At 40.5% G+C, this 20704-nt stretch overlaps 2 protein-coding genes and 1 long non-coding RNA gene across 8 annotated transcripts in view; 2 read left to right on the top strand and 1 right to left on the bottom strand.

Moving 5' to 3' along the window:
* Positions 1-14601, top strand: part of LOC115451715 (MOB kinase activator-like 2) — a 45072-nt gene extending 30471 nt beyond the window's left edge. For 4 of the 6 annotated variants that reach the window (XM_037441422.1, XM_037441424.1, XM_030180092.2 and 1 more), the window contains 4 exons: positions 9425-9582; positions 13489-13710; positions 14157-14353; positions 14443-14601. In XM_037441422.1, coding sequence (XP_037297319.1) covers positions 9425-9582; positions 13489-13710; positions 14157-14353; positions 14443-14559 — 694 coding nt within the window. In that variant the 3' untranslated portion in view covers positions 14560-14601. Of the gene's footprint in view, positions 1-6001; positions 6320-6366; positions 6862-9424; positions 9583-13488; positions 13711-14156; positions 14354-14442 lie in introns of those variants that run through there. The other 2 variants (XM_037441423.1, XM_037441421.1) reach the window with 2 other exon arrangements.
* LOC119190160 lies at positions 2487-3509 on the bottom strand. The gene is made up of 2 exons (XR_005112791.1): positions 3052-3509; positions 2487-2925 (listed from the first exon to the last, which is right to left on the bottom strand). It is a non-coding gene; the product is annotated as an uncharacterized LOC119190160 (long non-coding RNA).
* Positions 14602-17901: 3300 nt separating the features above from the next.
* On the top strand, positions 17902-19126 carry LOC119190221 (palmitoyltransferase Hip14-like). The gene is made up of 2 exons (XM_037441560.1): positions 17902-18757; positions 18854-19126. Exons 1-2 carry the CDS (start codon positions 18071-18073, stop codon positions 19055-19057), a joined length of 891 nt encoding a protein of 296 aa, XP_037297457.1. The 5' UTR covers positions 17902-18070; the 3' UTR covers positions 19058-19126.
* Positions 19127-20704: the final 1578 nt, after the last annotated feature.

The raw sequence follows: 20704 nt of genomic DNA, 5'->3' as shown, positions 1-20704 counted from the left end.
TTAAAAGTCATTTGTATACAAAGTCACGTTAGTTGTGTAAGCTTGTGCACGCACATCATCGTTGATATAGAATAAATTTGAAGAGAAATCTGGAATTTAATGAAACAAATACTTACTAAATAAGAAAATATTAAAGTAAAAGAGCGTATGACTTAATTTATAAACCGTTTAGAGCGTGCACTCGCCCACATTTACAAACATATTTTTTATAACTTTTATTTTTAGTCGCTGCAATTTGACGGTATAAAAGCAATCGCAACAATATTATCGGGCGCTCGTATTCTAGTAATTATTATTATGAATCAGTGCATGAAAATTTTTAATGTCTTTAAAAGTGATAAAAATTCTCCTAAAAAGTTTACTGGAAAGAAAACATTTATTAGCAACTAGTAGAGTGGTAAACAACTTAATTTACAACAAATGTAGGTACTTACGAGTCATGCGGTAGGCAAAAAACTACATTTTATTTATATTAAGGAACAAAATAAATATCAATAAAAAATCCTTAATTTTACTTTCCCTAATGCCACTACTTTAAGAGAATTTATCGCAGCTGCAAAATCACATTTTTAGTTACAAATTCACTCCTACTCACACCACATAATCGCACTTAACTTCAAAATATTGAGAAAAGTTAAAATGGGATTTTTGGTGAAAATATTTGTTATTCATGAAAGATTTTTGGCACAATGTTAGCAGAGGTAAAAGCGAGTATGTGTTTTTATTTATTAACGCAATGATAAAATAAGCATTTATAAAAGAACAAAAAAAACGATTTTTGTCTATAGCGTGGCTTGACCGAGATGTTCCTCAGGCTTATAGCAAACCGGCCTTAAATAGCAGCTGCTTGTTGCGTATCGAACGGGAATAAGATTTGCAGAAACTCAAACAATCTGTTTTGTTTTATTTGAGCGAAACAGGTGCATCCATGTTGCTTCGGGAATTATTAATGTTAATTTTTGTCGGAGAAGATCACTTAACATCACGTAAAACAATTGTTCGTTTGGGGGCTATGTTTAAAAATATGGAGACTTAAACTAATCGGACTAGTGTAGCGTAATAATATTATGAAGTGTTTCTTGAAATATATTGAATAATTCGAGCTAATAAATGCCGCAGTGGCGGTGGCGACATTCGGCTTGATTTTTGCATCGAATATAATATGTAAGAAATCGATGAAATTAGGGGGGGTGGCAGCTACCTTCAGAACCATAGAGCTCGGTCTAATACCGACGGAATAACTGAGTAGTCTACTGTATTTTTATTTGAGTTAAAAATTATACCAGTCATTCCAAAATTGAATGTCGTCGATGGGTGTATGGCCATGTTCACTCATCATTGTGCCTGAGGAACAGGGCAGCGTACCGCACAACTATTGACCATTGTGAAGCGTGCGAGTGACCCCGGCCAAATCAGAACGAGGCCAAACAATGAGGGCGGCGCCGCATGCCGCGTACAGCGTGCCGTGCTGTGCCGTGCCGTGAGTGCGAACCCATGATGGTACTCGTACCCCTCGCTGTGTCATGCGTGCAACTACTCATCTCCACCGTCCTCGGTCACGAGTTAGGTACACTAAATGTGACCAGAGTTAATACCTATTACCTACGCATTGCGCTAATTTAATGGATTCATTGACATTATGAGACGATTTATTTTAACTTCTTGTATTATATTCTTAATTTTTCCGGCATTCAAAAACGTTAAATAAAAACGTCATTTTGATTTTATTATGTTTGTTGCTTTTATTTCTAGTAATAATAAACCACTACAAATGGAACCTGTGGTATAAAAACCCTACTTTTTTAAATTGAGCTGTGTTTTAAAAACAATTAATATTATCATAAAGAATTAAATGATTATTGATAAACCCGTCCTTGAACATCCAATCGGTAAATTAAAAAATACATTGTCCTTGTGTACACGAATATAAACATAAAATATATCAACTCTACTAAAAGGGAGAGACACTTACGGTAGGTAGAGTATAGTTGACCGGTGCTTGCTTTTCGATGTAGAACGCAGCATTTACGAGTATTGAATATTGATCACATATAATGTAATTTTAATGCAGAATAAAAAAAATCTTTAAAATAGTATTGTTTATTAAGTTCATTCATTTGGTTAATTTCTTTTGAAGTTTCGAAAACTTTGCAGCCTTCATGGTCTCGGGGCAGACTGAGGTGTTGGTCATCCGCAGTCAAAGTTACAATATCTACCTACATTTTACAATTGTACAACTTTGATTTTTTTTACATATAGCTGTTGGTGGTTCGATCTACGCAAAATGAGTTCACAGCGTCTTAAAGTCTGGCCGCCGGTCTTTTGGGTTCCGATTTATTACATTCATTCAATTTATCAACATTCAATCAACTGTTTCTTGCATATTATATTATTTTAAGGAGCTAAAATACTACCACTTACCTACATTTATTTATGAATGTGTCATGCGGCGGTTGAGGTTGACGAAAAATTGAAAACCCAGGGTAATTACGTGGTACGAGCTATATTTTTTACACCTCCGCGTTACACTCGGTACTGGTTGCTGGTGTTATGCAACAAGAGTCACTGGCCTGGGGAACTCCGATTCAGGCGAACGGCACGTAGATGCTACACGTGGCTGGCTCCGGCGGCAGCTCGCCGGGCAGTTGGAAGGCCACGTGGATGAGCAGGGTGTGCACGTGGTTGGGGTCAGCTCCCGTGACGTTGGTGGTGTGCACGTGGTCGGCTCCGACAGCAGCTCGCCGGCAGTCGGCCGGGGTCAGCACACCCGATGATGGTGGTGCGCAGCTGGACGTGGTCGGGAGGCAGCTCTCCCTTCCGTCTGCTACGGCACCGTGATAGTGCACTGTGCAAGCACACTGTAGAAGTGCACCGTTAAAACACGCCGTAGAAGAAAGCACGCCGTAGAAGAAGAAGAAGAAGAACCTAGAATCAGAATCCACCAGGTCAGAATGCAAGCTAGGCTTACATGCCGCGCCAGCGACTCGGGACAGCTCACTAGCCCTGATGCCCAGAATACATAGTTAGCGGTTAGTAAATTGGCACACTCACCCTAGCGGAAACAACGACGTGTGTGACAATATGTAGTGCCAGGGCAAAGATAATGGTTAAAAAAGGTGGGGAGTCGCGCTGCACGCTTATTTATGCAGGCGCCATTCGGACGTACGTCAGAGCAATGACAATTCAATGCAATGATGATGCTGATTGGTAGATCTAATTGCGAGGGCGTAAATCATTCACATTATAACCACAGACTAATAGAAAGACATTAGTCACGTTAACAGAGTATATATGTAAGTATAATTGGTAACGTTACAGTCATTTTTGCAAAAATAAAAACCCTCTTCTTTAAATTAGGCAACTGTATTAGGTGCTATATAAATGTCGTATAAAACTGACAAAACATATAAGAGAAGTAAATTACAGTTAATGTTTATAAAAATAGTTTCCATTTTTGTATAATAAATGTTATTTTACTTTAAATGATTATCTTAATGTTCAAATGTACAATGTATGTAATAATATCAGCTCTGTATTATACATACATATACTGCCCACTGTGCATGGGTCTCGTCAATTATAGAGAGGGATTATGCTTTAGTCCATCACGATGGTCTAGTGCGGTTTGGTAGACTTCACATATCCTCAAAAGTCTTATAGAGAATTTCTCAGTTATTCAGGTTTCCTTCATTGGTTATGTTGATTTTCTTCAGCATCAAGCGATCATCCACATAAACTACACGCATAATGTAAAAAAACATTAGAGATGTCTGTCCTAGCTTGAACCTGCGGACATTCATCTCTGCAGTCCGTTCCACTCCCAACTAAGCCATCGTAAAATGTTTGTATACTATTATGGCGGGGCATAGCTAGACTGTAACTATAAGTATATAATATATATTATATAATATATACATCAAGTATATCCTATCATCATGTGTGTCAATAATTTCATCTGTGTACCACAATAAATATTGGTCGCCGATGATCGCCGTGTCCGTATGTCGGTGAAGCTTTTGACCTGATTAGTAAAGGTCTCGTCGTTGTCATCGTTTAAACTAGCAGCGAGCCAAGGTGAAACGGTCGATAAATACGGGCGGCGAGTGTGGGCGAAAGACCCCTCCGCCGGCCGCGGCGCCGTCACTCGCCTACATTAGCACTAGTGAACTATTGCGTGGGATTTTGGGACCAGTCATCAGGGGGAGCCGCCGTACTGCACCTGCACTCCACATTGACTGCGTCACGTAAAAGTTGCAGCGACTGATTGTTAACGTTCTCTGGATAAATTGTCAACAAGTTCACGTGGCAGCGCGTCCGCAAACCAAATTGATAAGCGCTACACGAACACGCCACCGCTGCTGTGCAGCGTGCACGCTTGTACTAATTTATATCTATTTTAGCTCTTACAAACTCACTGGATATCATATACGCTAGGTTGTTATGCCTATCGTTTTGTTGGAGTTTTGTGTAGATTCTTCTCTCACCACTGACTTCTTCCACCCGCGAATATCTCTGTCCAAAGTAACACAGTTATTTCATTAACATTTTGCGGAACGATTTGCCTCAGTTGTGGGGCCTTTGTCCGACATTAATTCTCTGAAGGATCAGTCATTTATATATAATATGCATCTCAACCAACGAGTTGGAAATCCCAGCGACCCGTCGCAGCTGCTGCTAAACATACTATGGTCAGAGAAGTCGACTGAAATGGAATCAGCGGATTTTATATTTTACTGGTGGCAGGTCTCTTGTATGTGAGAGACCGCCTGGGTAGGTACCATCGCAATGTCTATTTCTACCGCCAAGCACCCGTGTGTAGTCACTATTGTGTTCCGGTTCCAAGGACACTGTAGCCAGTGTAACTAGTGAACATAATGAGAACATGTCACGTGTCAGGATGGCGAGCGCAGTAAACAATACTTTGTAATTCAAGGTGTTGGATGGTGTTTCTACTCTTTATCTCTTACCAATAGGGGAACGGCAAGCTTGTCTCGTCATTCAAAACAATAAAAATAAAATGCAATAAAAAAAAATGACTGCAATACGATTTATTTGAAGGTGAGCACATTTAAAATAATTCTTAGATAAAATGTTCGTGGTATAATTAATTAATTGTAACCTTAAAATGTGTTGCCTTCATCAGGACGCAGTCTAGACTAACCATTTTTTTACACAGTAATCAGTATATTACCCAAATTGTTATAAAAAGAAGTACATAATATGAAGCACGTTGACGGGTTTTTATCTTGTGAAATTTTATCTACCTTCTTAAATGACTGAGTTTAAGGAAACAAATAATAAAAAAATACAGGTCGATTTGCGAACCTTTGCCTTTTTTTCAGTTGCGTAAGAAAATACACGTCGAATTCTTTTTTTGATGGCTTCAAAACTGTACAGATGGTAGCTGCTTGTTGTAATTATTTCTATTTTAAATACCTCTTTTTTGCAGTGGGGCATTTTGTCGTTTTGTGTATTGATATTATGCACGTTTCCACTTTACCTACGTCCAATTTGGACACACGTTAAGGATTATTGTTAAGGTGCGCTGAGTGGATTGCGACGTGTGCAGCGAGCGCGGTGTGGCACTCATGGTGTCCCGGTTGCTGTCAGCACGGTGGGATGCGCAAATAACCGTGTGCGTGTTTGTACTAACTGCTGGCATCGCGCCCGCCGCCGCCGCCGCTAGCCGCCGCACCGGTTAATGATCCCACATTAACTTCACCCAGTTTTCCGTGTTACTTCTGACAGTTAAAAGTATTAAAAATAGGATTGACGTGGGTTAGTTTACTATTGCGCATTGTGCGTGATCGGTCAGCATGTTGGATCTGGGTGTCCCCCTACTCGTTAGCAATTGTTGCGAACAAGATGACATTGATGAATGCGCGAGCTGTCACCTTGAACTCATCGGCGCGGCAGCGAGCCTCGACCAGTCTTGCGGTTGCACAACGCAGCGCAGCTAGAGGCAGCCCGAACCGCAACACCGTTCATGTTTATAAACGCGACCGCGTGACAGATGCGTGCACGATGGCAGCAGCCGCTTCGCGAATACCTCGGGTAGGTATCAAATCTGCGACCTTATTGATTTGTTCGACTTTCGGAACATCGTACTTTGCGTGGGCAACAAACTGCTTTATTGTCGCCTCGCAGCGGACGAGTGCGAAAGGGACCATACGAGAGGAGTGCGGGTGTGGGGAGGGGAAGTGCGCAGTGCGCGGCGCACGCGCCCGCGCCGCTCAGTCGTCGCTGTGATGTGTCACGCGGTAGTCCTTGGTGTGCTGTTCTCTTTGCCGTCGTACCTGTACTCGGCCGTCCCGTTCAGGTGAGGTTCGCCCGTCTCGCGCCCCGCGCGGGCGCCCCTGACTATCGGTTGTCGTTGATATGTGGCCGCATTTGTACGTTTCGTGATTGTTAGTGTTGCTCGTGCCCTCATATACGTGTGTGCGCGTGTGTGACGTCTGTAACGTTTGTGTCCGATCCAGTGTTGTGCGCTGCGGTTTGCATTGCTCCGGTCTGGCGCTCCTGTGCTGTTACTTGTTACAGTTGCGCTTGATATCTCCAATCTCCACCTTGCAGTTATTAAGGGCCCGCTTATATGTACGATAACGGCACTCATTCGCCTATTGTGGTCGTTGGCGGTGATTGCCCATTTTGGCAGTGCAATAGGTCGATGATTTCCCGATGAGTAAGCTCGCACGGTGCGTACTGCGCATACAGATTGTGGTATTGATCATTGCGGTCACGAGCCATGGACGCGCGGCGCGACCGTGAGTCGGCGCGAACGCGGTGACGCTCCGGCATGGACCGGTGCTTGGAGGTGCTCGTGCTGTGGCTCTCGATACTCGTGGACACCATCCTCGGGAAGTTAGTATCGTTAACGTTAACACGAGCGCGCACATTCCACATAACCGACGATACGTAACCTTCGCGCTCTAAATACGTTGAATACATTTAACATGTAGGGAAAGAGTAGTGAATACAGCTCGTGTGCAGTGCGGTGGTCGCAAACGCCACCAGTGTCCCAATAAGCGGTCGCAGCGGCAGCGCAGCGTGTGAACCGTGTCGCGACTCGTCACGGATAACCCTTCTTTACTGGCGTTAATGGTCGCATTCACTAACTTTGCTCAAGACCCCAGCATTACACTCATAAATATCACCTACTTACTTGCACTTCCACGCGCCGCGCCCTCTCCTTATCTCATTATTTAATCTCAACACGTATAATGTTCTATTAAGCTAATCATACTGTTTCCTACATTGGGAGCGACTCCACTGTGAAGGCAGATGCTGGTTTATTTAACATAGGTGGTCTGATATCGGTGTTATGTCTTGTCCGATTCCTATAAACGAACTTAACCGTTAACAACAGATCCGTAATGTAAATGGATGATATTTTTGTGGACAGCGAGTAGGACAAAGAGGTGACGTATTTTGTAAATGCAGTCAAGATATGTAAATAAATAATAATAATAATATCAGCCCTGTATTATATACTTGCCCACTGCACGGGCACGGGCACGAGCACGGGCCTCCTCTAGTAGAGGAGGCCCGTGCTCAGCAGAGGGTTTAAGCCTTAGTCCACCACGCTGGCCTAGTGCGGATTGGTAGACTTCACACACCTTCGAAATTTCTATAGAGAACTTCTCAGATGTGCAGGTTTCCTCACGAAGTTTTCCTTCACCGTTAAAGCGAACGATAAATTCACAAAGAATACACACATGATTTTTTTTTTTAGAAAAGTCAGAGGTGTGTGGCCCTTGGGATTTGAACTTGCGGACATTCGTCTCGGCAGTCCGTTCCACACCCAACTAAACTATCGCCGCTTACCAAGATATGTAAATATGCAAGACAAAAACGAATGTATATCCATACCTCAGATCCGTACCTATATCGGCGTATAGAGTAGCTGAAGAGTTGGACGCGAAACAAACGAATTAGATACTTAAAATATCGATTAAGTTTTGTTCTGAATGTATCAGTATATTCCGCGTTTTACAATAAAAAGTAAAAGAAGTATAAAAACATTCTCTTTAGAAACCGTGATCATAAGTGCCCTGAACCAACCAGCCTTCCAGGAGCGCTGCGCCCCGCGCACCCGCGTACTCTGCGCCAGGGATGTTGCGAATGCAGATGTTAGGTCTATTTTACGCTCGCATAGTGACAAACGAAACGTTTTACCGTCTCCGCAAAAATAATTTGCTGTTTATTTATAATATAAAAATAATGACACAATGGGACACGTAATTAATAACATTGGTCGTATTTTAATAATTTATAATAACTTGCGTGTTTAGCACACTGTCCGTTTGTACTACCAAATAATATCGTAATGTAAGAACGGGTAATAACCGTTTGTTCCGTTTATTAACTCTTTTGTTATCGATTAAGTCGAACTCCTTCCATGAATCCTATGTTTTGCTTGTGTACATTGTGTCATAAAAGTGCATTCAAAGAAATTCATACTTTAAACTAATTACATGTTATGGTGACTGCGAAGCAAATTCGTTTTCTTCGCTAAAATATTTTCGAAAAAATAAAAAATGTTAAACTTGCGTGTACAGAGGTATTGCTCGTAGCTTCAAGCTCCCTAAATCGCTGTAGCGATCCATAGCGCCATCTAATAAAAAAAACTTGCATGTATTACCCACGGGAGAATTTTCAAAATCGGTTCAGTAGTTTCAAAGATTTTTTTGATATCGGACTACATTCAATACCGGAGGAAACCCGTGAATGGGATACTGTATTCCTTCGGCTTAGCGACTTTAGCTAGGATTAGGATAGCTGGAAAGGGAGTGTGGCGGAAGAATAAGGAAACCTCTTAGGATGGGAGGAGGGGAAAAGGCTAGGAACTGTTTGCGAGTCCTTATAGGCCTCAATGTGAAGTGGCAACCATGTACTATACACACTTAACTGTGTATCTAGGGCCGCGACATATTTCCCACCGTGCATGGGCGTGTATTCGATGTAAGACCCAGCGCACTAGAATTGCCTCGGGGGGGAGTTTCAAACATTAGCCCCTATAAACCTTCAAACAAATAAATTCACAGAGTTTTTCTCTTTATAATATTAGTATAGATTAAGATAAGATGTGGGGTAATATTTTAAATATTTAATTTGTTAATTTATTTGTGCTTGACTGTACTACAGGCATTTCACATCACATAGTAGTGTTGCATTTCGGCTTAAAGAACAATGTATTTTAGACATACATTTAGACATATATTTTATTCTTTGTTTGAAGTAAAGTGAATCTCTTATATTCTTTTTGTGAAGATTTTATACATGTTGTTTAGAACGCAGGAGCGTACAGGCGATTTAAAGTTTTAATTTGTTCTGCTACTTACGTGAGTGGCTATATATCGAGTCGGTTGTTATTAGTTTGCAATGTGAAGACAGTTTGTGAGAGTGGTGTGATGTGTTGTTACAGGAAGGCGCGTCGCAAGGAGCGCGAAGGCGAGCCGGCCGGCGACCCCAAGCTGTACCTGCAGGAAGCGCTGCTGGAACGCAAGCTGCCCGAGCTCGACATGCGCCAGCTGGTCGAGCTGCCGCACGGGTTAGACTACAACGAGTGGCTCGCCTCTCATAGTAAGTATATTTAAACATACATCAAAGTACTTGCAGTGGTAGGCTCGAAATATATTGTTCTATATTCCAAATAATATAACTAAAACATCCCCGGTTAATATCTTATCTTTAACTAATGTTAGAAATAAAGGAAAGGTTGTAACAATCTATGTTTGTTAAAAGTAAACGCTGAAAAAAATACGTAATTGGATGAAATTGATGCACGGGTAAACATGTCTTGGATTAATACATGCGCTACTTTTTATCTCGCTAATTTCCTCGTATGAGAAATAAGGGAATAATTTAATCATAATTTTTATACTACCTCGATAGTGCAGTTTTATTGCGTGCGCGGTTCAGAACAGCTTTAAGGTCCCGGGTCCAATCCGAGGTCGGGCAGAGTGATATTGGTAAAGTGATTTTTCTGATCAATATTAGACTGGAATTTGCGATTTGTGCACTATATGGCGATAGGTTCGCCTCCTATCAAGTCATGAGACGGAACACAAAGGCAAAATGGTTTCACCTCTGCCTACCGCTTTGGGGATAAAGGCGTTATGTGTACTAGCTCAGTTACGCCTTGTATGAATTTTGAAAAGGATGGCGCTGGAGACGTACAGTGTTTTAGGGATTTCTGTAACGGGAAAGGCTTTACACGCGGACGGAGTGCGAGCAACTCAGTGTGACCATATGTGGCAAGATCCTGCCTTTTTCACAAATTCAGCCCTTTATTGTACTCCCTGGCAGGATTGGTTGAAGTTTTAGAAATCTGGCAGTATAGCAATACAAGATGCCAGATTTGGTAGTATAGTCTATAAATGAAACAGGGTGCACTATCGAGGAAAGAAAAATCAGGAAATTTAAAATGTCAATAACGGACACTGAGTTCAACATGTAGTCTCTATTTTTACATATAAAACAAGGAGTTAGTGAATATGGCGACTGAGTTTCATTGCAGCCAACTAAAGAAATTTCTTTACAATGATGTCTATTAAGAGTTTGGCAGGATTTGTCACTTTTCTTGCCTAAGCGAGGCAGGATCTCTGATTTAAGGTTGGTCACACTGCAGCAACACCGAAACTGTTTTACTGTATAATATATACGACATGGAGTACGTAAGCGAGCGAAATGAGATAGTGCGACCTTAAGTCTCGTAATACTTTCTATTTCGTTATGATTAGCAGTTGTTGGGGAACCGGTTTCGCAGTCGGTGGCGCGCGCGGCCCGCTCCGCCTGTATTTAAAAACAAATAGAACAAACTCGAGTCGTCAACCTCCCATCGACGCGATATTACAAATATTCCAGCGATAATAATGATTTTCCGATCCTTGACAGGATCGCGCTTGTGTTTTCTTGTGTTCAGGCCTCACGGGTCCCATGTGCACTATTGTTTCGTTAGCTCAAGCTGGGTCTTACTGTTCGTGGTTCGTCGTCAACACTACACAAAAACTCGTTTCGCAGTGAAGATATGCGTAGACGATTTCCATCTAGTTTCGACCAACACGAAACAATGTTTCAACAAAATGGTTTGATGCATTATTTAATTTTCTTATATATGAAACATGCATTATTTTAGTTTTCTTATACTAAGTAGTAAAATACATTACGAAATGTTAAGGGTTGCTACGTTATTTTGGGCAAATAAAGTACATTGGCAAATTAAAAGTAGAAAAAAATTACATGGTATCGGAATAAAATAGATACAAATTAATTCTATTTATTATTTTACTTATAAACTTATTTTTCATTACACTTGACAAATAGAATTATCGAATTCAGAGACTATTAATTTCCTTTCGTCTCGCTCGTCGGTATTCTTCATCACAAAATTTAAACTCTCCGTCAATGCTGACGTGCATGGACTGGTTAATAAAAATGAAATAAATGCATAGAATTAAGCATTAGGCTTATTGACTACTTACTGCCATTTCCATACATACCATTACTGGCTACCGTTTTCAAACTGGCAAAAAATCATACGAACAATCCCGGAGGAACCAAATCATGCTTAATAAACGATTTTAACGTACTTTTTTTTCATAAAATACAAAGTACAACATCTCCTACAGCACATGTAAAGGAAAAATACTGAAAACCATAAATATATATATATATATATATATATATATATATATATATATATATATATATATTTAAAACGAAAAGAAACTACGGAATCCGTGTTGCGCGAATCCAGCTCGGACATTTTTGTTCTTTAGTTCGAAATATACGCCTTATTTTCGTAGATTAATCGATCATGAATACAAAGTTGTGTTAAGTATCTTATATTACGAATTTGGGGATGTATTTTTACAACATACATGGAGAAAGTTTTTAGTGATTTCTGGACTTAAAAGAAACCAAACCTCTAATGTTCCCATAGACTTTTATTATTCTTATTTAAAGCAATAAAAAGGTTTTTATATAAATCGCCCATGTCTTTTTCAGGTTCTGTGAATACAGAACCTTAATATTTAAAAAAATAGTGGTCCTAAGTCCCTAACATTTAAAAAAAAAGTAATCTAAAAAAAACTTATGTAGTTACAGCGCTAAAGTAGCTACCGTTTCTTTCTCATCTCAAAAATCCACACAGGAATCACTCAACCCTCACCCAGATTCACCAAAAGTAGAGAGCATTTGCTTTTGAAAATGTTTCTAATATGGGTTTTTGATCTTATATTAAACTAGGTGTTGCTGGCGGCTCTGCCTGCGTGAAAAGCCTTTTAGCTACAAAAGTTCCTAAAACACTATTATTATATATCCATCATTCTTCATAAGAGCAAATTATCAGGATAATAAGTAGCCTTCGTGTTCATGTTGGACATGGACAGTCCGTGTTCCGAATTTCATCCAAATCCATTCAGCTGCTTCTGCATTTACTCCTAACGAACATCCATATTACGTAAACTACCTACGTATATAAACTTATCTAGTTGCATTATGGTTTATAATTTTAAAGTGTGCTTTGTTTTATTTAATACTTCTGTATGTTGTGTCCGTGACCAATAAAATCATTACCATTACCCTTCTTTCAAACATTTGCAATTATAATATAGGTCACAAAAGATATGTAATAAGAAATGAATTAAACACTGTATCACACAAAATAGAGCTTTATATTGTGAAGTAACTTTATATTATTATATTTTGAATCCATGATACGCCAACGAACATCTGAGGAAAAAGACAAAAATGTTAAAAGTATTTTTTTACGATACGATTTATTACTTATTCCTCGCGTGACCCAAATTGTATCGCAAAAATAGATAATGTTCAGAGTACAGAGTACAGTTACGGAAAATCTGTGTAATATATTTGTAACATATGTTATACAGAAATGTTATCAGTTGCACTCTCCTTCTCTATGTGAATTTTAATTATACCAAATGTCACAATCCTTGTGCGCGCAAAGTGCTCAAAAAGGGGTAAATTTTTTTTTCACGTATTAATATATGTATAAAGATATAGATTCCACCGCATTTCGTTAATAAATTGTAATTATTAGATGTGGGAATCGATAAAATGTGCTTTATTAATTCTTCCCTTCCTTCAAAGTTTACTGCTACACAAAACACACGTACTGTGTGTGTCGATTATCCTTGTAGAGATAGTATATTTTATAAGCGTGCCTGGCATGTGCCACTGCAGTCGCGTGGCGCGCCAAAGGAACAGATGTGTGCATCATGGGCCATACTCAACATTTACACAAGGTAGTCTGGAACCACTGCTCGGTACTTCCCGATTCTAAAGTGTATTACTAATAGGAACTTAGGTTATTCACGAGTGCTATAGACTACTAATTAAACGCAGACCTGAGTGATAGTTATAAGTTAGTTAGTATTCATTTGGTTACAGTATACTCTAATTTTGTGAGTGGGGGGTATTGAACTCTTGATCGAGATGTAACGCAATGTGTGTCCGGCACAGCTCTGGCGCTGTTCGACCACGTGAACCTGCTGTACGGCACCGTGTCGGAGTTCTGCACGGCGGCGTCCTGTCCCGACATGACGGGCCCCGGCGGGCGCACGTATGCGTGGTACGACGAGCGTGGCAAGAAGTCCCGCGTGGCCGCGCCGCAGTACGTTGACTATGTTATGACCTACACGCAGAAGACCGTCAATGACGAGACAGTTTTCCCCACTAAGTACGGTGAGTGCGCGCAGTTAATGTTCTGATTTGCTTATTTACTCTTCCGTTATTCTATAGGTGTATTACGGACCTTTGAAGGTGAAATAAAAAATATGCGTCAATACCACATGAGTGGAATTAAATCGTTCGTCAAATAGTGTCCTGGGAAACAATACAACCCAGCAACTAGTGAATCACTAAACATTGAGCGATTCCACTGTGCATAGTTAATACACAACAGAATCATGGATATACTGCCGGCCTCAAAGGAAGTATTAGGGACATGGGTAGTTTGGGCTTATACATAGAAATCGACCGATGAAGCAAAACACAACAGGAATCTGTAGTCGTGTGCCGGAGGCAAATATATAGGTACTTACAACTTGGTTGTACAATTTTTAAAATTAATAATATGTTAGAACAATGAAAAATGATGTCCTTAATATGGTTACCGTACCGTGTTTCAGCGAACGAGTTCCCGCCGCAGTTCGAGAGCGTGGTGCGGCGCGTGGTGCGGCTGCTGTTCCACGTGGTGGCGCACATGTACGCGGCGCACTTCCGCGAGCTAGCGCTGCTGCGACTGCACGCCCATCTGCACCTCACGTTCGCGCACCTAACTGCGCTCGACCGCCGGTTCTCGCTGCTCGACCACAAGGAGACCGAGGTGACACTCGCCGGCCGTCGCCGGTCACCATAACTGTGATGTGTGCAGTCGTGTGCGGCGTCCGGTGACCGGTGTGTTTGGTGCTGCAGGTGCTGCGCGACCTGGAGGTGGCGCTGCGGCTGTCGGAGCCGGCGGGCGGCGAGGCGGAGGAGGCGTCGCCGCGGCGGCGCTCGCCGGTGGTGACGCAGCCGCTGGGCACGGCGTGACGCGCGCCCCCGCCGCCCCGCGCCCCGCGCCCCGTACTAACCTCGATCTGTTAAGTAGTTTTAGGTGATTACGATTAGTTTTAATTATAATTTGTGATTGCTTTGGTTGTAAATAAAAGTGATATTTGTTTAACTAATAAACTGAAAGCTTTAAGAGACTATTTCTTGTCACTTTCCTTTTACTGGTGGCAAACCTGATTCCCAAATGCTTTGCTTAATAAAATTTTCCTCAGGGTGTGGTAGAGTTCCGGCTGACGGCTGCCTAGAGCGACCGCACGCGAGCCGCACGCGAGCCGCACGCGCAGCGCACCATCGCACGTCAACTGCGCTGGAGCTGGACTATACGTCGATAAAATAAATTTTACGAAAAGAATCTAGTGAAATGCAGTACTACTTGTACAAGCTACTCTGTGATGTCCTGTAAAATGTTATCATATGGAATGGTGAAAGGCTATAATATGTTTTAATTAGCATTTTGGTATCTTTACAAAAAGCGATTCAAATTATTAAGTTTTGTAAATAGGTCAATAAAAAAAACTACTTCCCCTATTGCAATGGCAGTAACTTTTATAATTTTAGAAAATTCCAATATTAGAACTGCTCCTAAATTAAAAGCAATAATATTTTCTTAGAGCAAAGCTTAACCGTTTAAATTACAATCTTAGCTATTATAATGAGAAAGAGATGGAGCACCTATATTGAGGAAATTTACGTACGTAAATACGTACACTGAAATTATTGATGCTACGAAGTGGACAAATAGTAGCTGCGGGCATTTTGTTTTAATTACCACTTGAGGTAGTAATGACGAGCGTTGAGCAGGCTAAATTGTTCGTATTAAAAATTAAATATATTACGTTGTCATGTTTCTCGACATTATTCGTCCAGGTTGATGATAATAAATAAAAAGGAAGGGCCGTTTCGTATTAATAAAAGATTACGTAATATGTAGTATTCTGCAGCGTTATAAATAATCAACAAATAAATTAATGTCCATTTAATCATTACATACACATAATTACAGAGTAATCATCTTTTGTCAGTCGACATTCTATCAGGCCCGACTACTCTACTCCCCTAGCAGGTGCAGTGCGGTCGCGGAGCCGTGCACGTATATACATAAGCTCTAGCCAAAACTGACACCAAAGTTGTAGATATGGAGATGATGATGGGCATTGCAAAACAAATATGAATTCCAGCCGAGCCCGTGGCTTGCTACGACAGCTCCTTAAATTGCAGTTAGAAGATAATGAATCTGCAACACACTGAATTAGTTCTTCACACGGACGTTAGGTGCTTTAGTCGCGGAAAATTCCTAGAAAGATTCAAGAATTATTGCTCGAAATAATAGTTTTTCTGAACGAAAGAGGTGGTAACACTCGGATGGTGAAAAATAAAAAATTATACCGCTTTAAAAACCATTAAAAACCAAAAAATATTTTTTTATTACCTATATACTTGTTTCCAATTTTGGAGTTGGTGCCTAGTAAAAATTAAACATTGTTTTCGTACATTTGTATGTATTTATCTAGCTTTACTAGCAATTTATATGACTAATGTTTATTTTTTATTAGGCACAGACTCCAAAATTGGTAATCATTATATACTTACGTACCTAACGTTAAATTTTTTTTTAGTGGTTTTTAAAGGCTGTATACATTTTTTGTGTTAGAAAAAATCAGTAAGTATACGTTGACGCCATAATTTTAAGAGTTTTCTGATGTATCTCCGATGTCAAGGGTCCAACAACAATGACATTTATATGTGACCACACAGGAAGTATCAGCTTTCGAATAAAAAAAGAATCGTTAAAATCGGTTCACCCAGTCAAACGTTCTGATTTAACAATTATAAAAAAGTGGAATTGAGGACCTCCTCCTTTTTTTGAAGTCGGTTAAAAATGGATATGGTTGATTCATTTATCATTTTTGGCATACGTCATAACGCATTTAAACACCTCATTAAACACCGTTAACTTGGAGCTTCAAGGTAAAAGAAAAACGATTATTGAGATCACTGGCGATATAAACTCAAAAGTAAGTATATTACAATTGATGAAAAATCTACTGAAAAAACATTTTTGTCTTCGAAAGCAAGGATTCCGTAGTTAATTTATTTTTATTTTTGAGGGAGTATTTTAAAAAATGCCAATTCAAGAGACGTTTTTGTGATTTCAGTAAATTGGAGTAACTAAATTTAACCACATACTTATCTACTTAGAAATAACACTTTACAATAAGTTACATACTTAAGCCGTACATGTAAAACTAAAATAAAAATAGTGTAGGTTTCAAATGACACAGTCAGATTTAGCAAAACATTCTACACTAGGCACAGTCTATTAACTCCATGACTCAGTCAGAAATACACTCGCATATACAACATATTTATACTAAACTACAAAATGATCAGAAAATCATAAAACTTAAACCAGAAGTTTTGCTATAAATATTCGTTATTAGTGGATGATTTTTGACACAATGTCAGCAAAGGTGAAGATAGTATGTGGTTTTATTTAGTAACGCAATGTCAAAATTTCCCTGTATATTATACGTGCGCTACGATACACCCTGCCCACCTTGACAACAAATCTGCATCATATACTTATACTTTAGCTTTTCAGTGTAGATCGATCGAAGTCTAACAATATTGAGTACTTGAATTGCTGGCGATCTACGCTAGCAGATCTAATTCTAAAAACTTGTCATTACGTATAGAAACGAATATATGTAGTGAAATACTGGGCAGCAGCCGCGCGACTTATTTGATGGCGCCTTAAAGGACATTATTCCCCCCCGAGGCAATTCTCGTGTGCTTGGTCTTCACACCAAATGCATGAAAACAGCATTAAAATTCGATCAGAAATGAGGCGGTAATTCAAATTTCAAATATGGTGACGTGCTGGAGTGGAGATATCGCTCCATCTCTTTCCTTCGCATGAATCGTAATGCCCGCTGACGTCAATACAAGTATTTCATCTGTTTTCTGTTTTTGACACTTACCCCTACTACAGAATTTCTTATAACTTGTGGATTTTAGATTTTTTGTTTTAGAATTTATATACTACGTACCTACATATTTTTTAAAAGATATAAAAAAATAAGTCAAGTACCCTATTGTCAAAACTCTATTTTTTATTTTGTCTCTGAAAATCTGCGTATAATCGTAATCATAAATGTATACATATTTCTAATGTTTTTTTTTTATTCGACGCTTCGCCCACAAATGTTAGTTACGATTTGGCAGCATGTTTATTGTTCTTCGCCCATTTCTTGAGGACTAATTACAAAAGATGTCTATGGCTATTATTATCTGTGGCCCATGGAATGAAATAAAAAATAAATATCTGTGGTCGAATAAGAATGTCAATAAATCGTGTTTGGATCTGCGACTCAATCTGTCAGTGCATGGTCGGATGATATTTTCAAAGACGAAGTTAAAAGATCTAGGACAAATATTTTTCATGATCGTGGATTTTACAATGAAGAAAGACGAGCCCACAGTTTGAGCGATGTATGACAGCACATGCGGCGCTGCCGCTACTGGCCAATGCGGCACTGCCCAAACGGAGCGCGATCCACCGGCGCCTCGGGATCCGCCGCCGCCGCCCCTCGAGCGCGACTATAGTGGCTTTGATATTGTTAAGGCAACGCAGTATGGCGCGTTTACGCGTGTCAAGGAACTGGTCGAAGCCGGTTGGGACGTGAATCGTCCTGATGGCGAAACGGTCACACTGTTGCACTGGGCGGCTATCAACAACCGCCGCGAGATCATCCAGTATTTGTTGGCGAAGGGCGCGCACGTGGATGCTATCGGAGGCGAGCTACAGTCGACGCCGCTGCATTGGGCCACGCGGCAAGGCCACCTGGACGCCACTGTGCTGCTGGTGCGCGCCGGCGCCGACCCGTCGCTGCGTGATGCGGAGGGCTGTGCTTGTCTCCATTTGGCTGCACAGTTCGGGCACACGGCTGTGGTGGCGTACCTGGTGGCGCGCGGTGTGCCTGTGGACGCGCCGGACGCGGGCGGCATGACGGCGCTCATGTGGTCCTGCTGGAAGGTGTCGGCTGTGGACCCCACAAGACTGCTGCTGACGTTGGGCGCGGCGCCGCACCCGACAGACCGAGCGCATGGCAACACCGCGCTGCACTGGGCCATCCTCGCGCGCAACACCACCGCCATCTCCACGCTCATACTCTATGTGAGTCTACACCTCTGTCTCACATACTAACTCACTTACTGTATCCACCTGTGTCCTGTACATTATACACATTAGTAATGTCACTGTTGTACTCAGGGTGATGCAAGTCTGGATGTACCCAACCTGCGTGGAGTGACCCCATTGACTATGCTGCAAGCAAGTGCTGACTCTCTGTGGGTCGGTTCCAAGGTGTCAGATAAAATTAAAGAGCGCTCGGTGGCAGCTGGCAGGATGTCCATGTTTAGACGACTCACATATGACAAGGTAACAAGAAACCCATGGATTTTGTTATACACATAATATCAGAGAATGTATTTGTAACAAGGTAAATCACAGGACACTAGGGAGACAGCACAATATACTCCATTTCCATTTGCCTCTGTGAAAGCAAAGATATAACTTGCATTCAGCACATAATATGTGGGTTTATGGTGTTCAAAATTTGTTACATGTTAGATTTCTCATATCATAAGCAAGAGTTTGTTTCTCATACAATATTTATCTGGTACTCAGCTGTGGTGTGTTACAGACACCATGTTTCAATTAGCATTATATTACAGCCAGTGTAACAAATGTAAAATTATATATTAGAATGAAATAGACAGGCCAGTACCTCAAAGTTATTTATATATTTCATGTTCTGGTGTACCTACTGCGCAATTGTGTCGGTCAAGGCTAGGGTTTACTCAACAACTATGATCCTGATATATGTGGGTAGTGTTAAATATATATGAATATTTAATAAAGAACTAGCTTTTGCTCGCGGCTTTAACCGCATGAAGGATTTTCCGGAATAAAAGTCCCACTAAAAAACATATTCAATTTAATTATATTTATGGCTCACTATTTTGGTCATAATTGCATCCACATAAAAGGTATATATATGCTGTCGCAGACTTCCATTTAGAACTATTTAAGACAAACAATCCTATGGTACAACATCTTTGTCTAACTCCAATGATTTGGGCAGCTTATGCCAAGATAGATAAGATTTTCTGACTTACTTGATATGTATATTATGACTACTATTACTTATATTATGACCAAATTACACAAAATCATTATAAATTGTAGCCTATGAGTTGTTCTGATGTATAACCAATATTACTGTAAAGTTTCATCCAAATCCTTTCAGTGGTTTTTTGTTTGTTCTTCAAACACATGTACATACATCCAACCTCACAAACTTTTGCATTTATAATATATTAGCTTTTGCCCGCGACTCCGCCCGCGTTATAAAGTTTTTCGGGCTAAAGTTTTCCATTATAAAAGTCACGCTGTATAATTTCCTGGGAGCCTATGTTCTTCCCAGGGTCTCAAACTGTCTCCATACCAAATGTCATCTTAATACGTTGGATAGTTTTTGAGTTTAACACGTTCAGGCAGACAGATGCAGCGGGGGACTTTGGTTTATAATATATTTTTGTAGAACTCTTTAAGAAGAACAATCCCGTCATACATTATTGTTGAATTACTTTAACCCTTTACGCAGCGCACGCAGCGGATGCTCTAAAAACTAATTAATACATTTTCCCCGTTTTTGCAACATGTTTCATTACTGCTACGCTCCTATCGGTCATAGCGTGATGATATATAGCCTATAGCACTCCAGGAACAAAGGTCTATCCAACACAAAAATATTTTTCAGTTCAAACCGGTTGTTCCTGAGATTAGCCATTACTGCTCCGCTCCTATTAGTCATAGCGTGATGATATATAGCCTATAGCACTCCACAAATAAAGGGCTATTCAACACAAAAATAATTTTTCAGTTCGAACCGGTAGTTCCTGAGATTAGCTACCACTGCTCCGCTCCCATTGGGTATAGCGTGATGATATATAGCCTATAGCACTCCATGACCAAAGGGCTATTTAACACAAAAAGAATTTTTCAATTTGAACCGGTAGTTCCTGAGATTAGCTATTACTGCTCCGCTCCCATTTGGTA

The sequence above is a fragment of the Manduca sexta genome, chromosome 22 (genome assembly GCF_014839805.1).
Source record: "Manduca sexta isolate Smith_Timp_Sample1 chromosome 22, JHU_Msex_v1.0, whole genome shotgun sequence".
Classification (NCBI taxonomy): domain Eukaryota; kingdom Metazoa; phylum Arthropoda; class Insecta; order Lepidoptera; family Sphingidae; genus Manduca; species Manduca sexta.
Note: the sequence above shows the minus strand (reverse complement) of the source record. Positions and strands in the feature narration are given on the sequence as shown.